Source organism: Anabas testudineus, chromosome 23 (genome assembly GCF_900324465.2).
Source record: "Anabas testudineus chromosome 23, fAnaTes1.2, whole genome shotgun sequence".
Taxonomy (NCBI): Eukaryota; Metazoa; Chordata; class Actinopteri; order Anabantiformes; family Anabantidae; genus Anabas; species Anabas testudineus.
The window spans coordinates 12320840-12345735 of record NC_046631.1 but is presented as its reverse complement, the minus strand read 5'-3'; the positions used below and the strand labels follow the sequence as shown (position 1 = coordinate 12345735).

Here is a 24896-nt window from a genome sequence, read left to right as displayed (position 1 = left end):
GCAAAGGCAATGTGACAGTGATTCAGCAGGACCTTATAAAGAAGCAGGTTTATTAATACACTTTTCTTACTGTGACATGTCAAAATGTCTTCTATGAAAGAGGCCTCTTAAGTATGTGTAACCTCTGTGATTATTACTGTAATTATGGCTGCAGTAACACTTACTGTCATCATTGATTCATCTGTTGAATATTATTCCCAATTAATTGCACATCTATAAAATATCAGAAAATGTTTGATGCCATATTAGATGCACTGTAGACATTAGGATGCAAAATGATTTATCCTGGAAACGTTTGTGCTAACTGTTGACAACAAGTAGGATATCTAGAGGTCTTGAAATGCCTGAAAAGGTGCTGTTTCGCGTTTCCTCCCCCAAAAATGGCCATAGAAGGTTATTTAAATATTTATTCTAGACTTTTTTATGGCAGCAACCTTAGTTTTCTGTGTAATTTTATCAAACCCTGCCAGGAAAAAAATCTCCTATTGTTCCCGACCTTAAAATAATTAGGGTTAGGGTTAATAATTATAGATTGTCTAATTGCTGTTCTCCATTCATCCCCTCATTTCCTTTTACAAATCCAGGTCCAGATTAGGTTAATTGATTAAATAATTGTATTATGAGATTTTGCCAAGGAATAATCACAACGTCACTGCATCTCTCTGCATTTACAACTTATTTCTGTAACTGATTAAAGAAACCATGAAATCCTTTATCAAATTTTCTTTTTGAGAAATTCCATTCATTTTGGAAAATACATATTTTCTTTATATCAAGTGGGAAAACTGAGACTCTTCTTTCTGTCTAAACCTCCACTCTCAGTATATCTGTGCAGTAATATTACACACTTGTCTAAAAAAACACACAATTTATTGTACATGATTCACAATGAAGGGAATAAAAACTACAGAATTAGTAGCAGTAAATCAAAGAAACAGACTCAAATGACAGCGTCAATAAATGTCCTGAGGAACAATAAGAATACACACAAACTAAAAACCTTCTGATAAATGATAGCACATCTATTCCAACAACAACACAGTCTATCAACATGTTTAGATACATCTATTTACACAACAATGGGCTGTTAAAATGACCCAAGATGGAGGTAAAATATTCAGTATGATGGAATAACACAAGACGATAGATTTAAAGTAATTTGGTATTACCAAATTTCAGTTTTCTTTACTTGAAGTGGACTTTGAGGCACCATAAGTTAATTACAAGCACATTTCTACTGATAAATACACACTGATAAGCACACAAGCAAGTGAGGAGGGTAAGGGGGCTGAATATGGGATAATTCTAAAGTTACAGTTTCAATAATTGGTTTAATTAGCTATGAGAAGCATTGAGCTCTATAAGTGTTTGACTAATTTCACACAATGGACATGAATCAATGTTAATTTTTATATTCCGATTCTTGACTTATCTTCTTTGCCTCTTTGTTTCTGTAAAGACGTTTTGCTATTTTGTGACATTTTTGTTTGATTTGAAAATTCAACAGCAATAAATATTCCATCACAGCTGTCTTGTATGTGTTGTTAACCCCAGACACCCCCTTAGTGGTTTCATCCTCGTGTTTATGGGACATTCACAGTCTAACGTCTCTGCAGTTTGTTTCAGTTACAGTCAAGTGTTTCCTGTGCTTGAGATGCTTGTTTGTAGGTAGTAGTTTGTTGTCAGGCTGCTCAGCGTGCTGCGATGCGATTCATCCCCGGGTTAACAAAGGAGAAGTTTCTGAACATTGTCTGATCAACGCTGCTGATGAGCGTCCGGTCAGCACATGACAGTCTTGGCTTCTCATTGATGAACTCTTTGTCGAAGTTACTGCAGTCGCTGGGTGACGTCTGAGACAATGAGAAATTATGTTAACAGAAACAAACATGCAGGCAAACTGTGTGACTACTGTTTATATCAAATAATTACATGATGATTATCCACAATATACACTGGAAATTAGAGAACAGCCTACAATGTCCTAAATATCAAAGTCACTGCGTCTTTACAACATCACAAACTCATACAAGTCCCTCAAGAAGGCTGGTCGTCCACCAAAGACAAATACAAGAGAGGACAGGATGATACGGAGAGTGTCAATGGGCAGTCGGTTCAACACTGCAGCTGGAATTGCTGAGCAGGGTAATGATGTGTGTCGTCGTACAGTGTTTCCACATTTAAGAGCATTGGGACTGAAAGCCCGGTCTGCAGTGACCAAACCTCTCATTAGCAGAAAGAATCAAAAGGCTGGACTAACTGAGGAGCCTGTTGTACGGACAGAGAATTGGTCCAAAGTTCACTTTAGTGATGAAAGCAAGTTTAAGTTATTTGGGTCAAATTGGAAACATTATGTTTGTCGTCGAACTGGGGAAAACCTGAACCCATAGTGTGTAAAGAAAGAAGAAGTGAAAGGTGGGGGAGGAAGTGTCATGGTTTGGGTAATATTTTCTACCCACTACAGTCAGAACTGTGGGAGGGACTAGAAGAAGAGTGGACCAGTGACCACAGGTGTGCTGAAGTCATTCAAAGCGAGGGCCTGTACACTTCCTACTAATTGTTGACTGTTGTAACCTTCAGAAAATGTTGTTGTAATCTTTCTCCATGCTCAAGTCATTGTTGTTCTCAGATTTTGATCTCCAGTGTACGTGTATATGATTCATGTGAAACTGTTACCAAAGTCCAAATAGGAGAATGCAATGATTGATGAAAAGACAATTTATGTCTGTTTAGATTTAGACATTTAAACACAATTTAAGCTGCAAATATTATTTTGCATTTTCTGCTTATCATTCTGTTGTATGTAGTTGGTTCGTTTGGGTATAATGTATTAGCATTAACAGTGTTAGCCCCTGAGAGTAAATCTAAGGCAAGATATGTTTGTTTTGATTAAGTGGTTAAAGCCTTAGTCCTGCTACAATAACCTACACTTAATTTCCAGGTCAGTTTACACTCAACATACACAACACACAACCTTATTTAAAAATAGTTATGAAGTGCAGGGTGCGCAGAATTCTGCAGTCCACAGAGAGATCCCACAATACTTACTATAGTTGGCTTGAAGGGTGCTGGCACCTGCCGTTGTTCCAGAGCGTCCCAGTCAGTGTTGCTGAAGAATTTGTGCTGCCTGATGTTTCCTTTCACGCCCAGTCGCTCCTCGGGTTCTCTAACAAACAGCTGCGGCACATGTAAACCAGAACCGGGGTTAGATACCCTTTTACTTATGAGGCTGTGATTGTACAGACAGTTAGATAGTATCACTATCATCATATATTTATTTATTTGTGTAACCACGGAACATCATCACATTTCCGATGCTGGAATGAGTATTTTTCATGACTATTAAAACTAATTACTTTTCTTTGTAACCTATTAATCTGCCAATTGGTGGCAGTAAAACAGAATTGATGCTTTGAGGGATTAAGTACTTTAGTTGCTCTAATTCCCACACACAGTGTCTGACCTTGACTAGTATGTCCTTGGCATCTTTAGTGAGCCAGCGGGGATAAACCGGGTTGTCTGTTCGTATGGACTGAAACAGCTCTTCCTCGTCGCGGCCGTGAAACGGAGACTGACCAATCAGCATCTCATACAGCAGCACTCCAAATGACCACCAGTCCACCGAGCTGTTGTACTTCTGACCAAGGAGGATCTATTAGAAAATCACATGTACATTCACATGTTGTTAGAACAATCAGCCTCTCTCAGTGCACACTAACCTCAAATAATTAACTGGTGTGGGTATCAGACTGCTTCAAAACAAGCTTACCAGATGTAGCTCTTGGTCTAAAAGATTACACATCAGGTGGTATGGTAGCAGCGTATCATTTGCAGGGAGTCCAGACCAGGCTACATAAATATTTGGTCTAGACTAAACTGTCTTTTGGACTGAATGGAAACCACAGTCTGCCTATTTAGTGCATGCTGTCTAGAGTGACGTCAGTTTCCTTTCGATTTAGGGTGTTTCTCTTTAAGGAAGTCCTGCTCAGTGGAGCAGAACTCAGGAAATGTTCATTAAAGCAACAGGGCACAGTTATAAACAGTTTTTGTCTGGATTTTTTTAATCATCTGTTACCTGTAGCGCAAAAAGTCTTATAAATAATATACAGTGACATTTATTACACAACGTTATTGGAGACATTTAGAGATATCAAGAGATATGTGTAGTCACCTCAGGGGCAATGTAGTCAGGCGTCCCGCAGAAGGTGGAGGTCCTTGATTCATCCTGCATGTTCTCCTTGCACATGCCAAAGTCTGCTATCTTTATATGACCCTCCGAGTCCAACAGCACATTGTCCAGCTTCAGATCCCTACAGACAGACAGGAGCATGAAGCAAGAAACGGCCTCCTGTAAAACTTTAATCATCACTTTCTGTTCTGTTTCTGCTTGATACTCAGAACCGACCTGTAAATTATTCCCTTGGAGTGCAAGAACTGGAGCCCACAGATGATCTCAGCTGCATAAAAGCTGTAGGAAGACAGAAATGAAAAGACAGCATGGACTGTTACTTGTTCTTTCTTGTTTCATCTCCTCCATCAAAACCATCGCAAGACAGGAACAAACTTTAAGGATGAAAGAAACTTATAAAAAGCAAACATTGCACTAGTTCATATAGAAACTAAAAAAAACTAAAGTGCTGCATCAAATCTTAACTTAATAAACACACTCTTTACAAGCGAGCACTGAGCTAATATTGTGTGTTTGGACTGGATACATACGTGGCTCTGTGTGAATCAAACTTGTGACAGCTCTGGATGTGAAACATGAGGTCACCTCCATTCAGATACTCCATTACAAAAAACAGGTTTTCCTGGATGTAAAAACACAAAGAAGTCACACAGGTTGTGGTTTCTAGAAATGTTTTAGGCTACAGATAATTCCTGAGCGTCTGGGGGAATGTGGTCTTTACCTTTGTCTGGAAGGTACAGTAAAGGTGTGTGAGGAAGGGATTTTCCCAAGCTAAAGACAGGACCCTCCTCTCCACCATGGTACACTCCACATCGTCGTCCATCAGCACCACGTCCTTTTTTAGAGCCTTCACTGCAAAAAATTGCCCGCTTTTTTTCAGCTCTGCTAAAAACACCTGGGAATGACAAGAAGAGGTGAAAAACGGCTGCCCACCCATTTCTAACACCCCCTTTCAAACTGTCCCTGCAGCTTTGTTACCACTAACATTAAGCAACAATGAGTCTGTGGTTTTCAGTAGAAACTGGCTGCACAAACAAGTAACCACAGGTTTGACAATGTGCTGTGTTTAAGAGGTTCCTTTATAATTTTCTGAAATGATTTGTTGTGTTCCTAATTGTTCAGCATGTTCTGTAAATCCTCTTTTTTTCAAACAGGGGTTCTCCACTACCTTTCCAAAGCTGCCTTTTCCGAGCATCTTGTGCAGGATGAAGTCGTCGATGGTGAATTTGGGATGGTGATCCTTCTTGGGAACGGCATACAGAGGTTCCTCGTTTGTCAGCGCCTCAGTGGCCAACCTGCCGACATCCGTTGGTGCCTCCCACGAAACACCCTGCATATCTGCAGGAAGAGGCAGGTCAGGAAACAAATACATGATAGTGACATAAAAAGACATTCCTGATTTGATGTTGGGGAAGGTTTAAGAGTCTCCCTACCTTTGTTTGCAGGAGTAGCCGTGGCTGGTGAACCTGCTAACCCAGAGGGAGCTCGGAGCATTCCCGGCTGACCAACACCTACTGGACCTTCTCGACTAATGATGTCAGAGTCTTTGGTGCTTCTGGCCTAAAGGTTAAAGGTAAGGCCAGAGTCAGACAGACAAGCTCCATCATTAAGTCATCAGAAACAGTCTTTCTAAACATGGCGTAAACAGGCCTTGACAGACACCTGTGCATAAAGAGCCGATTTGTTTTTCTGACCTGCTGTTTGCTCTCAATGGTAGCCAGAGCCTCAGCCATCAGTTTCTGGTTGATCCCACACAGGTTGGCTACTTTCTTCTGGCATTTATGATGGACGTTCATGCTACATTCTGCACAGAAAACACAGCACGGTTTAACATGTAAAAATATACCATTCAAAGCCACCTTACGCTTAATTTAATGCTACTTGCAGCGATGCGTTTAGCAGGACTCACAGCGACAGAAAATCTAATTTGTTTAGTTGCATTCTGTGTCTACAGCCACCTGTCTTCACTGTTATTCATGCATTCTTCACATTGTGTATCAGCAACAACACAAACGTGGTGCATCAGACCGTATGCTGTACCCAAACCTCAATGTTTGCTTACATTGGAACTGTACTGTAATTAATTTCTCATGGAACACTATATTTCACACCTGCTGTAGCAGCTGCAGTTTGTTTTAGGTTTACTGTATCATCCAGAGCTCAGTGCTTAATCCTGATGGGAAATATTGAAATATCTGCTGTTGTAGCAGCTGTTGCAAGTATATCATGTTGTATTGTGGATGAATTTCTGCCCTGTGAAAGCCAAACTTGCTGATTTGGAATTTTTTAGATAAACTAAGGGATGAACATAAACTATTTGGACTATTTTGTCGCATTTTTATCTTTTTAATAACGCTTTCTCCCGTTATTATTATTCTATAATGCACGCTAACCTAGCTTCACCAAGCAGGCCTCTGCAGTCGTCTATTAACTTTACTGCAGCTTCCTATTCTATTCACTACTCTTCTGTGACAACTAAAATCTTCAGTTTTGATTGTGAAATTTCTAAATTGTTTGTAATCATCTTCTCAGTCATAAGAGTCCACACTCACATGGCTTTGGTAACAACGAATGAAGATAAAAAGACAACAAATTGGAAGTAAATGATCAGAACAATCAGGAAAAGGAATCATTGCACATAATATGAAGATAATGAAGCAGCACATACTAATGATTTCTGTCCAAGCTCAGCTGTACTGTTAAAAAACAGCATTTCTAACCTAATAATATGATGAAATTGTCTTATTAAGACTTTTTCACACACATACTGATGCTCTGAACTTATGTAGATGTGACCTGGAGCTGCTGTTGCACTTGGTCAGGAGGTTACTTGGGCTTTACTGTGTCAGCTCCTTGGCCAAAGTCTGTGTGTGAGTATGTAACCAGAGAATTCACTGTAGGCAAGTGGGCATATTGATGATTTCTGCTGTGTATTTTATGTCGGGGCTCCTGCATGCTCTGCAGGCGAGTGAGTGAGAACATGTCTGACATGGACTGTCTCTTGTTATGTGCTACATGTGTCAAAGGGGAAACTGCAGAAAACATTCAAGCCAGATTCTCTGGAGAATCCAGAGTTCATGTGAGAAAACGGCTTTAAAGACCTGCTATAGGTTACTGACGCCAGATGCATTAAGTTGTAAGCCGATTCCTACAAGAGTGAGGTCCAGTTTCTCACAACAAGATGCATAAAACCACAGAAAGCATAAAACTCCTGCCTCTCACCCTCACATTTGAGCCCCTGCCTGGCGAGCCCCCACAACAGAGTCCCACAGTGTTCGCAGAATGTGGGACTTTTGTAGTTGTAGACTCTAAACCTGTGGGGCATGTCGATCTTGAAGCGCTCCTTGTGGATCTGCAATACATGCAACAACAGAAGTTCAGGTTTAGACGTGCAAAAAAACAAAGCCAACAGCAGGAATGAATCGGCAGTAGAAACACTTTCAGTGTCCAAACAGTGGGTGGCAGGTCTCCCCTTCATACTCAATATTACAAGGTTTTTGCATTCTCTTTTGGTTTCATGAACCCAGCAGGCATGTGGCTGAGGAGGAAGTGAAACGAGATCAACAAGCACCAGAAGAGAACAGACAGGAATGTGTGGCGTAACGATACTTCTGGATGAGGTGGCTGCTTGATTAGTAAGCATTACAACCACAAGTAGATGGATCTGTAACACGTATCGTATCAGTAACCACCAAATTTAACTGTGACTGCCTGGAAGAAAGGGAGAGGATTTATCCGAAACCATGACTGTGTTTCAAAAATGAGTGTGAGGCGGTGTCTTACCATTGTTTCTTTGCTGTTTATTGCTGAACCAGTACATTTGGCGATGACTTTGTCTATGCATTTTTTGTGGATAGCTGCGTTGCACTCTAAAAAAGACACAAACATGACAGGGTCAGACAGGTGCGAAAAGGAAAGAACGCATCATTAAAGCTTGTCCATTGTGCGGAAAGTGGAAAACAAAGTGACACTTACGTCTGCACTGGTAGCCCTGCTTGTTAAGACCCCTGCAGTGGAGAAAACAGGTGAAATGACTCATTATAACAAAGAAAGTGACTAATTTAGTGGTTTATGAAATTTCAGCGTATTGCATACCAGACAAACTCTTTGCAGACAGAGCAGAAGGTTGGTTGTGGGAAGAATGTAGCGCTGAACTCGTGACATTTGACAACATGGATTTTGGCCTGTTTGATGGCACCGCGTCTCTGATGCAGGGCAAACAGACCCTCTCTCTCCCGTTCGGACTCTGGGTCTCCCTCAGTCTGACCTGGAGTGTCTGAAACGAACCGTACAAGGTTTTATTTCAAAAGCAAATGCTAACAAGGTACAACTGTGCATCACAGCTTACTGTGCTTCCTGCAAACAAGATTTCACCCTTTAGGTTTCAATTTCTCACCTTTTGTGGATTGAGAAGTGTCTACCAGAGTTTCATTCTGACCAAAGAGTTGATTTCACATAGATGAGACAGTCTTGCAGCCCAGCGTTCATGATCTGTGCTTATAGTTTGGGCAGTTTGCTTTTGTTTTATGAAATGATAAGGTACCAGTAAATTGCTAGCAACAGTGATTACGCTGAAGAAACACTACTGAAGCTAAACATCTGACTCCTTTATTTGTTTTTCCAACATTATGAAATGTTTGTTTTGTACTAATTGCCTGCACTGGACGAGCCCTACGCTCCTTCTTTCTTTTTCCTTTTTCTAGTTCTGATTTCAGAGGTTGTGTGTTTCATTGCAGTTCTAATGGCTAATATAACATCTAGCCAGTTGAGATTTATTCAGTAGCTCTGGCACAGTGACACAGATGCTGCTGATGATACCACCACTATAATAAATTCAACAAAAGTATCATCATTCACATTTATTAGTTCCTGAAGAGAGAACATCGGTGTCAATCTTTTGGCTGTTATCAAGCATAATAGTTGCGCATCAGTTTATTATATGCACTATGTGACTTGCACTATTTTTAACTTGCACAGACTTAACCACCCACTCGCTATTCTTACTGTACATGTCAACAACTGTATACTGTAACTTTAAATATATTTAAATTTACAGCACCACTTGTACCTGTTTACTCATAATTTGACCTGTAAATAATACTCATGCATCGTTTGTGTGTGTGTATGTATGTATATGTGTGTGTATATATATATATATATATATATATATATATATATATATATATATATATATATATATATATATATATATATATATATATATATATATATATATATATATATATACACACACAATGTGCCCAATTTAATAATACAAATACACAATAATACAAAAACATTCTGATCATTCATGTCTTTACTGAGAACAACCGCTGAAACGTTTTGAGTTGAGTTTTGCTCTGTACAAGGACATTACGCTTATGTGAGCAATGCCTTACCAAGAGGAGCTTTCAGAGGATCTACGATCAAGAATTGATGATTTACGTTAAGAAGAAAGACAGAAGAATTACAAGGTGATGTCAAAAACTTTGGAAATTCAACAGTCTACAGTTTGGCAAACGATCTACAAATGGAGACACTTTGGGGCTGTGGCTACTCTACAAAGAGCACAACAAACACTCATCAATGAAGTAAAGCAACAACCCAGAGTGACAAAGATTTGAAGGCATCATTGGAACTGACTTACATCTGTGTTCATGAGTCTACAATAGGTAAAATATTGAACTAGCAGGGTGTCTATGGCAGGACATCACAAAGGAAACTGCTGCTTACTAAAAAGAACACCGCTGCAGCCTCAAGTTTGCGAAAGAGCACATTGACAAAGTAAGACTGAACTATTTGGAAAGAACACAGGACTACATCTGGTGTAAAAAGGGCTCATCGTGTCATCGTGAAAACATCATAGCAATTGTAAAGTATAGTGGAGGAAACATCATGATGGGGGCCTGCTTTTGCCTCGCCAGCTTGCAGTCATTGAGTGGAAGATGAATTCCAAAGTTTATCAAAAAATTCTTATTCTAGGATAATGTGAGAATATCTGGACATCAGCTGAAATTGAGTGATGCTACAGGACAATGACGACTCAAAACACCAGAGCAAGTTCACAACAGAATGGCTTCAGAATAACAAAATCCACCTTTTGGAGTGGCCAAGTCAGGGCCCAGACCTCAACGCGATAGAGATGCTATAAACCTACTTGAGCTAAAGTTGGGCTAAAATTCCTCCTGAACGATGTGGAGGTCTGATCCACAGATAAAGGCAATGCCTGATTCAGGTTATTGCTGCCAAGGGGGGGTCAACCAGTTATTAATTCTCATACTTTTTCCACTCGCACTATTAGGTCTTAATTGTTGTTCTTAATAAAGACATTAAAGATCAGATTGTTTTTGTTATTATTTATTTTAATACTCCTGACTTAGATGACGATCAGAACCCATTTTATGACAAATTAATGCAGAAAACCATGAAATTCCAAAAGGTTAACATACTTTTTCTTGACACTGTAATACTACTAATAATACAGCTCTCTGCGCTTCTCTTAAGACTGGCTCAAACTGTGCACTTACTGTAACACATGAGACACAATTTACAAAAGGTTGAGCTATTTTAATAGCTGCTGATTTAGCTGCACTCTTATAAAAATGAAGTTAAATAATAATGACAGTGTAGCAGGTTTTACAGTGTGTGCTTGAGTGAGTGGATGTAGTCAAAGGGGAAGTTCTACAGATCAGATTCAGTCACTTTGCCACCTGTTGTTCTGAGCAGTGATTTCCTATTTGCTGGGTCTAAATATAGAAATGTGAGATGGCTTCTTCCTTTTAGTTCTGGGTGGCTTCTCAGGCCCTTGGCGTGGTGTTAATGCCAAAAAAGCACCAGTGAACGAAGACCGACACAAAGCAAACACATGTCCACTTGCAGCATTAGAACCAAATTATTCCCTCAAAAGCTGCACTTTAATGTAAACTGTCACATTAAAGCATCGGATTAAAATGATAAAATCTGAAAAAGTGAGGGCTCCATGTGGGCAAAGTAAAAATGTTGAGTAGAAATTAGAATCAGATTAAAAGTGATTCAACATTTTATTTTATTAAACCATTAAACTCCCACTTTTGTGGTGCACAGGGAATGATTCATGCTCTTGTTTTGGGGAACATGCATTTAAAAAAAAAAAGATAATTTCTGGGAAAATCATGGCGAAGGATGATTGGTATTAACATGACATTTCCTTTCTGAGAAAGTCTATTTTCACATGTAGTTTTACAGATTTTGTTTGGACAGTTGATTTTAATACAGTACAATACGGTATATTCTAAGTGTTGTGTTAGCTGATGAAGGAGTATTAGGTTATGTTGAGTTACTCACCACTTTTCTCTAGATAATATCTGGCTTCCATCAGTACGCGACCCTGTGGCTTCAACTCCAGCTGTGTGGGAAGAAGAAAAAAAGCTAAAGGAGGATGAAGGGAGAAACGGAAACAAAACATTTCAGGACTGAAATTCATGAGAAAAACATCAAGTTTAAAAAAAAAAAAATGGGAAGGATGTGGATTCAAGATGATGATGATGATGATGATGGTGATGATGCATGAATTGCATTACGGGTACGTCATCCTGTTGGCTGCATTGTGACAGACAGACTGTCTGGCACGTAGAAACACACAGACATGACCAGACTACCGTGGAAATTTAGTAACAGGACCTATTTGATTTGATTCATCCACTTATTTATTTATTTTGCCTTTGTTAGTTTTGGTATTAGAGATGATACATGATGTCTCTGGTGTCCCTCAATGCCAGGACTTTCCATGGAAAGAAATTCTCTGGTGTACAAGAAGTGACCTGTTTTGCATTTGGGAGTAGTTAAAAATATATTGAGGAGCAGCTCAGGAATCTGCACGAGCAGCAATAGTCTCCATGACATTGATAAATAAAGTTTAAAATCCAACTGGGCAAATTCAGAGTAGGATGAAACTTCCCCTGATGTGGGAAGAATTTGGGAGCACTTTTAAGATGGTAATAATGCCGGTAGAGATGGAAGACAATAATATGGTGGCTGTATGGTCAGTGCCTTTAAATGTCAAAGCCATCGAGATGACCCAGTGTTTTCCAATTTTAACACACAAATGAATCATCTGCATGGTTGTTGATAAAAATAGTGTTGAGTTGAAGTTGCTGTAGGCGTTTTTCAGAAGTTTATTGTTCTGAAAATTCCAAACAGCTGACATTTAGCTAGAAAGCTTTGAAAGTTTCTTTTAACATAACTTTTTTATGTGTCATGCTCTGTCCTTCTCTGTTAAAAACAAATCTAACCCAGGATGGGTTTTTGACCTTCTAGCCAAATCTAAGCAGCTCATGCATGAGTCAAAGTGGACAGCTAGTGCGAAACTTGAAGATATTTTTACATGTGTCATTGACCTATTAAGTCTATTTATATCTTTTTGAATAACAAGGCATCATGTAGCTTAAGGATGTGGGGAACTTTTGTTGTTTGAACAGGAACAAACAAACTCAAATTAAAAAACAGACGCAAATCGCTTTCCCCACAGTCGGTAATAAATGCCACCATAGCTAAAGTTACACACTCTTTCTGTACCTGGATGATGCCCGTCACCGCCAAACGACACACTGCAGGAAGTCTGACTTGCCCTAGCAGCCCCTTTCTTCTCCTTGACCTCTTCAGTCCACCACTTCATAAAATCGTCATACTCTATATGTTACCAGGTCCAGGTTTTAAAGCGAATGTCGACACTGTTCCCAGCAGCTTACACTCACCTGTAGTTCCCATATGACTATGACAGGCGGAAGATGAGGTAGTTCCTATTAACCCTAGGTGTTATTTAAACTATTCAGCATAGTTACTTTTTACTGTGTCTCCTGGTGATGTTAAAATCAAACTACTACTCAAAGATGACGTGATTATATTTTGGTGCTATAGCTCAGGGACTGGAGGAAATGTGATTTAAACACACTATAAGGAGGCATCACCCCATATAACATTCTTTCTTCTTAATCTTAATTACACGAACCAGTTTGGCCGTTTACATGACACTTGCAAAATCACCTTTCTCAAGGAAGCTGAATTTACCCTGGCTACTTAAGTGGATGTAAACACTCACTGATATAGATAATAATGAGCAATCATTGACGTCAAACCTTTGATTATTCCTGCAATGCTGAGTGGTGCAGTGCAGATGATGATGATGATGAGGAGGATTAGCCCTTTTTAACACTTGGTCTTTTGACCCTAATGCGAGTCAACCCATCTGAGCTTTGCCAGAACAGCCAAACAGCTGCTATGTGAATGCAAACAAACACAAACGATACTAACCCAGATCTCCAGCTTGCCATTCTCCTTTTTGCATCGCGTTGCCAGCGAGTCTAGAGCCACTGTGGCCTCAGATTTCAGCTCTGCCGTCCGGTCCTTGACCATCACATGCATGATACGACCACGGTGGATGTGGGCATCAAATGTGCTGCTCCATGGCGGGTACATGGTGGGTTTCTTCTGTTTATACACTTGGCCCTTTTCTGTACAGAAAGAGCATAAAATCAACAAGACCTCTTTATAGGCTGTTCTTTGATTTTTATCAGCAACACACACACACAATAAGATGAAAGTGAAGCTGCAATTTTTTTTATTCTGACTTTCACTTCAGTACCAAGAAACTCTTTGCATCACCAAATGAATTCCTGGCAAAGTAGAAATAGCAGCAAGATGTCGCCATCACTGCTGAGTCAGACTTTTCTCTGGACAGACACAAGAATGAGACTCATCTATTTCTTTATTAGCAAGAAATCAGCTAAAAATAAGTGAACCCAAGTAGTGTCTCTGTATGCAAATTACTCTGTGTGATACAGCTCCATTGACAAAAAATCTTCAGTGAGCCACTTGAGACATTTCCTGCATTTGGAGGTTAATCACATACACCATACTGCTACTGTAAATACTCACTAGAGCACCAACTATATACTAATGCACCACTGTAAACGGTTGACTAGTTTTGATTAAATACATCTGGAAGATGGAAAAGATGTCTTTCCAGCGAGGAAAACCCACACCAGGAGTTAGTCTGGTCAAATAGGATGAATATACCGAGGGGGTTAGATGATCTTTTACAGTCCAAACAACAACAATGTGACTACCTTACTTTAAATCATGCAATCTGCAGAGTCTAAGATGTTCTAACTTCACAGCCTCTTCTGTTGTCATTTAGTTCACACTACAGGCTGATCGGACCTTTATGATCATTTCACAGTGTTCAGAAATTTTTGTAATCGCATCACTAGGAAACTAAAAAAACACACTCCTGACCTCCATAATTTGCTGATTTTTTTTTTCCTGTGCAATAACATCCCATATATCCACTTGTATAACAGCCACATGCTATCCTCCTGCTTCAACAATAAAGCTCACTAAGCTTTTTACCCCCTGAGTGATCCGCGGCCTTTTCCATCATCGGCTCATCGCCTGTCTGTCCGTCAGACCTGCCAGCTGCCGTCTGTGCTGATTAAAGTACTCAGCGAGGAAAATATGCCAGTTTTTCCCCAGACACATGAGCTTTCTTTTCTTTTAAGAAAATGTGCTTGCAGCTTTATGCAGAGTGAGAGGTGACATATTTTGGTGTCAACCAGAACGAAGTCAGTTCCTGTGTTATTCTTTGAAAAAATAAAAGGTGGTATGTGGACTCAGTGTGCTCTCATGCTTCTACTCCATGAAAGGACTTTACAATTACCTCTTTATATATTATCAAAGACAATAACATGAGTGTTTAAATTTAAAGTTAATGCATGGTCCTGCATAGAGAGGTAGTATCAAGAGTTGGCAGTTTGTTCTCCTTCATTCATAAATCCTTCTTCATTGAGGTGATAACTGTTGATTCAACCATGTGATCATTATGAAGGCTACAGTTTGTGCTCCTCTAGAACTGTACTGTAAGTCTAGCTTTGTTGATATACAATCATCCTGTTCTCATAAAAAAAGTAATGAGGTTCTAAGCTTAAGAGAAAGGACACGCATGTTGGAACAGGAACTTTATATGTCATGTGATTTTCCTACGAACCTTATGAAGTTCTATAATAAACACTGTTTTGTCTAATTATTATTCATCCTTTATCTGACAGAAAAAAGTAAAAAGTACAAAGACAAGTTAATTGTATTTTGTAAATATAAGTAAATTCTGGAGAGGAGAAGCTGTAGCTCTGGTCTTTATAAAGCTCTTTATAGTGTCATTGTTGTCATACTTTATGATAGCTATTAATATGTAGTCTATTTACTGTAGATTAATTTGAATCATCCTGTAGTTTACACCTCTTTTTATCCACTAAAAATCTAAATGGATATGAATACCTTTCACACAGTCATTACATGAAAACACACGTAAGATGGAGAAAACGGACCTTTCATGTTACATGAGCATTTGGCCCATACAACCTGGCAACGTTTCTGCACAGAACTGATGTATGGCTTCCTCCTTTTCTATTAGAGCTTCAGGTTGCATTTCTGGATACAGCAGCTCACTGGATATAACGTTCTTCTCGTTTGATATGCTTTCTCTTTTCTGTAAACTCTTTGCAGTCTTGCGTTATTGCATTATTTTTTAACTGACTGACAATTTTCTCATGAAATTTGGCACAGACTGGTGAACCATGACCCACATTTTATAGCAGCATACCTGGTTGTGCATATAATGGACCAGTATTACACTGCCTTATTTTAAGTTTGGTATAGCTAATAACTAACTGAATCTGCCTTTTGCTATGCTTGTGCCCAAATGTTGACTAGATGATCAGTTGTGTTTGATCTCCAAAGCCTTGACTCAGCTGGTTTGTTTCATTTGAATTGGATTCTAAAAGTGGAAGTTACCCAAGAACGGCCCACCGATACATTACACCAACAAGCTGTCGAACTAGATTTTCCATGAATGCAGGAGGCTCTATCTCATAATACTGCAACAAAAACAGGAAACTGTGTTAAAAATCAGTTCCACAGACACAAGCAACTGACTTTGTTGTAACTTCGAAGCAGTACAGTAAATGTATGAGCTACACTAGCATCTCGGTCGAGGCCTAGTGCTAGCACAATAAGCAACAAATGTATTAACAAGTGCAGCATTTTCTGTGTCATCCGTAACGTATGACACTTATTCCTTGTGCCATAGAGCTCCACTGTTGTCTAAAACTCCAGAAAACATGTTGAACACTGGTGCAGTGGGTGATATGTCCATTCATTACTATGGAAACACCACTAATTAATCTGCAACTGAAAATAGTCCCTAAAAATGCTCTTTTGACTCGAGCTTGAGTGACATGTGCAACCAAAAAGATGTTTAAGAATCAAATGACGATGGGTTTCTTTTTAAGAACTTTTGAAAACAGTCATAAAACAGGCACAGGTTCTCTTAATGCTGTGGTTTTGTATACAGGCTATAGTTGCCAGAGATATAAAAAGACCTAAAAGAGCCGGAGCGATCTTAACTTTGTAGAGGGTTTCAAATAAAAAAGCTGCTTAACGAAGCTTTCCATCGCGTTTATTTGAAGATGAAATCTGCTACACCGAGCCAACACGCCTGATGGGCCCTATCAATATTTATTAAATTTCTTTAGCCACTAACTCAACATGCCAGTAGGGAAACCATTTCGTTTATTTTATGTGATGTACTAAATTGTGCTTTCATGGAGGTAAAACTGTGCTCATACACAGTTTTGATGTAAACATAGTGTGTATTATAGTACTGTACTACACGGTTTCTTTTTTTTAATCATCAAGTCAGTATCATCCAATCATGAACAAGATTTTTATCTGAGGTAAAAATGAAATTGAATTAGTCCCACCAGTGACCCACTGGCATTTAAATTAAATACACATTATATTTCTCTGGAGCCTCGTGGGACTAGTCTGTGGTTTGACAGAAGAGGAAAAAGAAGCATTGGAAAGGCCTCCTCTTTCCTCCCGGTGACACTCTGTTTTTAGCTCTCATATTCACCAGTAGTTAAAGATAGCCAGATGCAGAACAAAGATATCTGCTATCACGCTGGGAAGTTTCCCAAAGTGGTAACACTGGATGTGAATCAACAACCACAATGAAGATCGTGAAGAACAAAGGACGTTGAGGCCTGCTATTTTAGGAACATGTTCGTCGATTTGTTTTAGTGTTGTCTTTTTGTGTTGTGTTGAATTATTTAACAGTCCAACTTTATGGTGCCTGACATCCTACACCTCAGATTCCCTGTACTCTTCAGATTCCTCAGTATTATTTACCGTACAAGTAGCATCAGCCTGGGAGCCATAGAGAGCATAAAAATAGCAGAAAATATTTAAAGGTACATTATGTCACTTGACTTTTATTACACCATGTAATCTGCTATCCTACTTTACATTTCTATACTTAGAATTTCTATGTTTATATATATTATTGTAACACCTACACAACATGTATAACTTCCTAACTTCCTGTTCAGAGAAAGATACAGTAAAAAAAATCATGAACTGAACAGTTTGCTGAGTTACTATTTTTCAGGGCCTCAGAAAATCTAAAAGGCACCAGTTAGCTGACCTCAGAGATTGCAGGTTTGTTTCTATATTCCTTGAGAGGCCAGCGCTAGAGTTATGTGCTCCCTGTAGATATCGCGCTATAACGATTCTGATGTTGCATCTATAGTCATAGCAGTGCCACCCTTTTCTTTGTCAGAGTGGAAAAGATTAGTTAAGGCTGCAGCTCTATTTGACACACATACCCAAGACGAAGCCTCTGCTACAGGTGAATCATATTTACAATTCAGAATCATGAGTAGCACGACCATTATAATGGTATCCCTGTTATTAAAATGCTGCTTTAGATGATTTTATACTGTACACTAGACAATATAGATCCCTGATCATCATAATGAACACTGGTTGTGATACTGTTGAATCTTGTCACTAGTTTAACCGATTAACAGTCTGTTGTGTAAAAAACACTAACCAGGTCTTTTCTGTTTTTATTAATGAAAACTTATCTATAGGTTTTAAACCCTTTTCGTCAGATTATCTGTGAAACTCTTGATAATTTTGTGCAATTTGTACTTAAACTAATTAATCAATAATGAAAGTAAACATTAGTTACAGCCTTCATCACTAAAACCATAGATCTTATGCATACTTTTCTGTTTCTATGGATAAATTGCATACACATAAATGAAACCCCAGGAGTCACTGACCTGTGTCGATAGCCTCTTTCATGTAGACAGCACAGTATGGGTTCAGCACCTCTTCGTGGTAGGCCAGACCGGGATCGATCTCAAAGTTTGAGAAGCCAATTCGCAGGAAAGGTGACATGTTGGCAGGTTTTTACCGTCCAACCTCCACTTAAATATCCAAACAACCTCCACAAAACCTTGCAATGACGCCTCCTTTGCAAAGCAGTTTGAGGCAACGAGGTTTCACAGAATTTAAAAACAACTTGGTGCTGCTGTCAACCACCTTTCCTCCGCTGCAGCACACACAGACTGTCCCTTCTCCCTCAGAGGAAAGATGGGCTGGCAGGCGAGGAGGAGGCAGAGGAGGAGGTTTGTCGTTTTCCGCCTTTGACGCTTCAAGCGACCTGTGAAAGGAAGAGAGAGAGACATAGACACTGAGAGAGAAATTTCATCACCCATTACATCGTGACCACAAGAGCTCACGATGAGAGAGTTCCCCTGCAAAGGCAAACTTTTGCCTGCTCCAGCTGGCTGTCAAAGCAGGGTTTTAAACTGAATCAACAACAAAACATCTCCCCGTATGGAGTCCCTGCACTAAAACAACAACAAATGAACCAACAGCATTTGTTGTGATAGGGACAGAGAAACTCAAAGCAAGAGAAACAAGTCATCTGAATCTCAAGGCAACCAAAATAAAACTACCCATACCTGGAGGACTTGTAAACACCACCTGTCACGCTCAGCAGAGCCTTCAAGCACTTTGTAAGAATAAAAAATTATCTGAAAATAAATCTCTACAACTTTGCTTTGCATGACCAGTTACGACAATAACTGCTGTATTCCACTTGTGCTGCCTGTGCTGCAGTGGTTTTGATTGCGCAGCTTTTGACTTTGTGATGGTCAATGTGATATTTGAGGCCTGCCGGATAGATGTGTGTGCTGCGTTTGTGCACTTGTATGTGTGTCTGTCTCACTCTCAGTGTTGGAGAGAAGGCTGAGAGGCGACTATTAATAGAGCTGAAATACTAGACACAGATCAGGACTACACCACTGCACACGCCTGAGTCCGCAGCACTTGTTGTCGTGGACGTAATCATCAGAATCGGGCACTGACCACCTCCTATACTGTAACTCCGACTGACGCTGAGTCAGCAGTGTCATAGAAAGATAGACATATCAATATATACAGTAATGTAAGTAAATGATAGATGTTTAACTTTTTATGTCCCAGAAAGTATTCTGTCCTTTCAGAAGAAGTAACATACATTTAAAGTTAATATCAAACCTGTTATGTTCTGTATATAAAGTGTTCAATTTCTGATTGCTGACGTTAAATTCTAATCAGTAGTAAGTTTGTGGGGTGCTACCTCTATAATTACTCATTAAGGTGTAGGCTAATTAAAATAAAGTTGCAGCAAACTATACTTTTATATTAACACGAAGCCTTAAATAAAGCTAATGTTGCTCTGTCAGCATATGTGGTAAACTGTATCAGTTTTACATTGTACACATGACAGATTTTAGTTTGTATGCTACTATAAAGTAAAGATAATTCAGTCATTTTTCTAAAGTATTGTCCTACATACTGACCACCACCGTATTTTTAACAGTTAAGCAAGTAGTATTAAACTAGAACACAGCTGTGGCTCCGTTTTCACTTAAACTTATTTTATTGATTAAACCCTAATGAATTAAGGGTGATGAAATTAACAAAGATAGTGTTTAAACTATTCTTACTTCCTTTTCTTAAATATTATACTTAAAATGGGGCAAAATATTTACATAGTGCTGAGAAGTTACCACCTTATTGATTTTCCCCAGTAAATAAAATAGCCCAAATGTCGTTATCAGCATACAGTCGTCTGCATATAGATTAATCCTGGTATCAACACTAACACCACACACACACGCACACACACACTCCTACAGTACAGATTCAAACATTTGAAATATGCAAAGCTGCAGCTTCCAGTGCAGCTTGAACCTGTTGTATATTGCTGTGCTCATGTAGGATCAGTAAAACTTCCGGTGCCTGAGTTACGACGATGAAACCACGCTTCCTGTCTCTGGGGCGGTTTAATTCTTCGTTTTGAAGCTTTACAGGTGGGGCTGTTGCAGACATGAGATTGAAAAACACCACCACTAAATACACAGCTGCTAAGAATTTTAAATCGGTGGGAAGAAAACGGCAAAGATTACAAACATAAAAGTGCTAAAGGAAAACTCATCCATTGTGGCTACATAAACTAATAACATGTTAGTGACTAGCAACATGTATAGTGTTTAGCAAGTTGGTACATTTCCTATGAATGTATTCACGATTACTTGATTTGCTGTCTGCAGTGTTACTAGTGTAAAATTACTTTTCATCCACAAAACAGGAGTAAGCATTTACTGTTACACCTGTAATTTGACGTGGTTAAATTGCTCATGTGATTTAATGAAGAGGAGGAAACCTCCCTCAGAATTTAATTTGCTGAAATTAGAACTTAAATATATAAATATAAAAAATAACCTTTTTTAAAAAAAACATAGAGCCAGTTAATTACTTTTTAACTATTATTGTACTTAACACCTGGTTTTCTGTTTTCTGGTGTCTATTTAAAACACGAGTCTGATTTACAATTTGAGATGCTGACTTGATCGCACCTCTGATTAAATTACACCACATTTGTGGTTTGTTTCACAGAGTAGAGAATTTTCTGTACTGCAAAGCAAATGTCATTTGAACAACTTTGTAATTGTTGCTGTTCAGTCCTCTGGTTTAAACAGTCTCCTGTACTGTATCATGGATAGAATTATACAATAGTGTGTTTTGTTGTGGTTGTTAGAAAACTGAACCAGCCAGAAGCCACTAGTAACTTTCATTTTGACTAGGTTAGATGTAAACGTTATTGGTGACACTGCCTTGATGTTTCTGTGGATTATAGTAACTGTAATTATTAACTTGAATAACTTGGAAGTTGCATATTTTGCCACTGAGGAACTTGGACATGGATGAATGAGCGCCATATTGTTACCTGGCAACCCACTCTTATAATATAAATCCATAACTAAGCCACGGATGTAACGTGACAGTGGGTTGGCACCACTGTGTATGTTGTGGGCATGCAGACCCAAAATGGGTATCAGATTGATTCTAATTAGTCTGTTTATAAATTGTAGGACTGTCAGATGTTTTGGTAGGGTCTAAACAAAAAAACACCTATAATGTTACTGTATTATATATATTTCATGCACATACAGCACAGGGTAGAAGCCAAGGAGAAGACATGACAAAATATGACATGATGTGGAGCTTTCAGTAGGTCTGATCAGATTTGTCAGTGATTCTCTCACTTGATTTGACAACTTTTCCCTTTTTCCCTCTGAATAGCCCACTGAAACCCATCTGGTGACCCACCATCAAATACAGTCCATTAACAACTATAGACAGTGACATAAACTGCTTTGTTTTGCATTGTTTTAAATGCAGCAGGTACAGAACTAAACATATTTAGTATATTTTCGTTCTTCATTGTATGTTCCTGTAATAAAAGTATTTGTCTAACAACACAGATACACTTTAATGATTCTTGAAGTTATATTACAATTAAATATTATAATAAGTGCACAGTGTTTAGTAGATTTACAATCTTTGCATTCTCACCTGTATGACTTTCACAGTCTGTACAAAAGCCTAAGGGTTTTGAAATTAGAGTTTGGTTAAAATGTAATTCGACTTGATTTGATTTGGTTGTATGCAGATGCTGTAGTTATATTTTGACGGCACTGATATGTAAATATGGTTTCCACAGTCTAGGAGCTCTTTCTTTCTCATAGCGTAACCATACTCTAGATGTGAGTGGATTTAGGAAGGACCAACACTGTTTTCCACTGATCAAGGCATTGTATTGATTTTAATATTTCATTTGTCTGAGCTGTGAAGTCTTTGCGGTTTGCTTTTGTGGGGCTGATGTTTATCTTTTTGACTAGAGTCAACAGAGAGAATAAAATGCATTCAACAGACTGTTGTCACTGAGCACACACTTCTATGTGTACAGGCATCAGGGTGTCATCTGAGGTGGTCTATTCACTTCTCTCCAACCACCCATCGTTCCTGAAATGCCACCTCCATCACCCTCAAACGCACACAGAGAATACAGGGAAGGTCAAGGAGCAGCATGCCAGGGCCGGAGACCTTTCAGAAACCTTTTATGAGCGAGGGTTAAGTTAAAAGAGCCTCCCACTAGAGTCTCTGTACCAAACACCATCAAAGTACTGACTGTGTGGTTGAGAGAGGAAGGGGGAAATCTTTGTTGTCACTGACAGGAAGTTGGTGTATGTGTGACAGGAGCCTCTCACCATAGTTGCTGCTTTGACAAGAGCCCAGACACTAAAAATGGGCCCAAAGTGGTACAAAGTCCATTTATTTAAGTACTGCACTTCAGCACAATTAAGAGTTGTGAATTTGTTGTGGGATGATTTTTAACCTTGCTGTGTAACAGCTCCGAAACCAAGACCAAAACCGCGACACAATTGTGTGTCACGTTAGTGACAAAACAATAGGACAGCAGCTCATTTGTTCCCAACTGCCAAAAAAACAGAACCAATTTGTACAATCATTAACACGTCTACGATTCTGGAAATGACTCTTACCTTTTACCTAAAGCTACAGTATTTAACTTTCTTCACATCCTGCAGCGCTGCAGAGATATTCACTTCTAAAGGCTTTTTTTTTAGTTTTTTTATTTTGAGCCTCGCCCTTCTAACCAATCGGAGAACATCAGTGATTTCTGTATGATTATACCCAAACAGCTGTGCAGGGCGTGTTGGAGCGTTCCTTAACAAAACAGGTAGAAGTCAAGCTGGGTGGATTTGCTTTTTGCTTAATTTCACCTCTTGCTGCCATCTCAGCTCGCTTTGGTTTGGCTTGATGCCCTAAAACCTAAATTATACCCCAGTGTAGGGTATTACTGTAGCAGGCTAGCAATCTTCCCTGTGCTGCTAGAGACCTGCTCTGTAGCACACACAGAGGGATATTTTTGTTTCACCCTTGACATTGGGCATTGTTTTCTTTCCTCCAGAGGAGGGGATCATCCACTCCTTGGATCCCAGGCTCTGTGCAGTAGGTACTGCCTACAGTCACCTTTCTTTTAGGGGTACAGATTGCACAGCTCTGTCCTCCTCTTGAGTCACTGCACCATCACCTGGTCCAGCCTCAACATCTCTCATGAGCTCTCTAACTGCATCTTTATCTCAGGCAAAGCAGTGTCATCTCTTTTAAATCCTCCACGGTACCAAGGGTGGAGGAAAGAGCACGTTATCTATATCTTAATTATTCAGCTACAAGCTTTTATGGACAGCAGATTGTTTTCAAGAAGGTAATTGAAGGAATACAGTAATGTTGTGTTACTGCCCAACTCTAGTATCATCTGCTATACACAACATTTATATGATGGAAAACCAAAATATAGTAAAGTACAGTCAAAGCTAAGTTGGTATTAAACACTACAGTAAGTAAGATTGTGAATGCAGGACTAGAGAGTAATTCTACGCTGTTGAAGAAGTGAAAAAAGAAATGGTCACTATTTCAAAGGGAGAACATGGTGTAAATGTGGAAGTGACCCTTGGCAGCATTTGTACATGAATTAAAGTTAAAAAAAGCACAGTGACCAGAGGACGTTCGTGTGTAGATGTAGTTGTTGCAAATACAGCAAAGTGCTGTGCTGTCTAATCTGCAGCGTAGTTTGATTTGAGAAACATTCATCCTACAGCTTTATTTACTTTTTCAGATGATGACACATGAGGTTGGTAGGAACTGTGTGTTATTGTAGAGTAAACCACAAAACATGCAGTATATACCTACAATATTTAGATGATAAACATATATATTTAGATAATTCAAATTACTTAAATATGGGAGATTCATATGTCACCCCTGGCAGTTGAATTCACCAACTGAGTGACACCCCAAGTGTCCCTGAAGTGGTCCTTCCATCACCAACAACAGCAAAATCAATAAATGCATTTTTCCCCCTGAGATCGATTCAGTGACATTGAAACAGTTGTTTCTAAATTGGCCGCAGCAGCCTACAGTAAAAAGACGCTAAAGGCAAATGACAGCACTAAAATAGCAGCTGCTGTGGTTAAAGTAAACTAAATGTCACCTGCAGGCTGTGGCTCACTTTCTGTCGAACTGAACTTTATTAGAGCGCATAGTAAAGGTGGCAAAACGCCAACAACTCATCAACAAGTCACCAAATTAAATCGCTACTAACCTGTAAAACACCACAGGCTCCCCTGTCGCTGAGTGAAGCTGCTCTCCATCCGAGCCGTTCCGTGACGGACCGGAGGGAGCAGACGCTGCGTTTAACGTGGTAACACGGGGCGTTCAAAGACTGCCGGAATTTCACCACTTCAAGAGGATCCCACGCGACTCGTCCAACTTGAATGGACAAATACAAAAGCGAGGACACGTGTGTGTGTGTGTGTGTGTGTGTGTGTGTGTGTGTGTGTGTGTGTGTGTGTGTGTGTGTGTGTGTGTGTGTGTATAAGTGTGAGACTTTAAAAGGGGGAGAGCGTTTACATTATGT

The 24896-nt window shown here is 39.3% G+C and overlaps 1 protein-coding gene across 1 annotated transcript; it reads right to left on the bottom strand.

The window, feature by feature from the left end:
- Window positions 1–854: 854 nt before the first annotated feature.
- Window positions 855–24677, bottom strand: prkcq (protein kinase C, theta). The gene is made up of 18 exons (XM_026362094.1): window positions 24582–24677; window positions 18343–18725; window positions 13475–13674; window positions 11510–11570; window positions 8282–8462; window positions 8162–8193; window positions 7970–8055; window positions 7409–7538; window positions 5881–5990; window positions 5620–5746; window positions 5355–5524; window positions 4908–5081; window positions 4717–4808; window positions 4403–4465; window positions 4169–4307; window positions 3461–3649; window positions 3046–3174; window positions 855–1850 (listed from the first exon to the last, which is right to left on the bottom strand). Exons 2-18 carry the CDS (start codon window positions 18458–18460, stop codon window positions 1692–1694), a joined length of 2160 nt encoding a protein of 719 aa, XP_026217879.1. The 5' UTR covers window positions 18461–18725; window positions 24582–24677; the 3' UTR covers window positions 855–1691.
- Window positions 24678–24896: the final 219 nt, after the last annotated feature.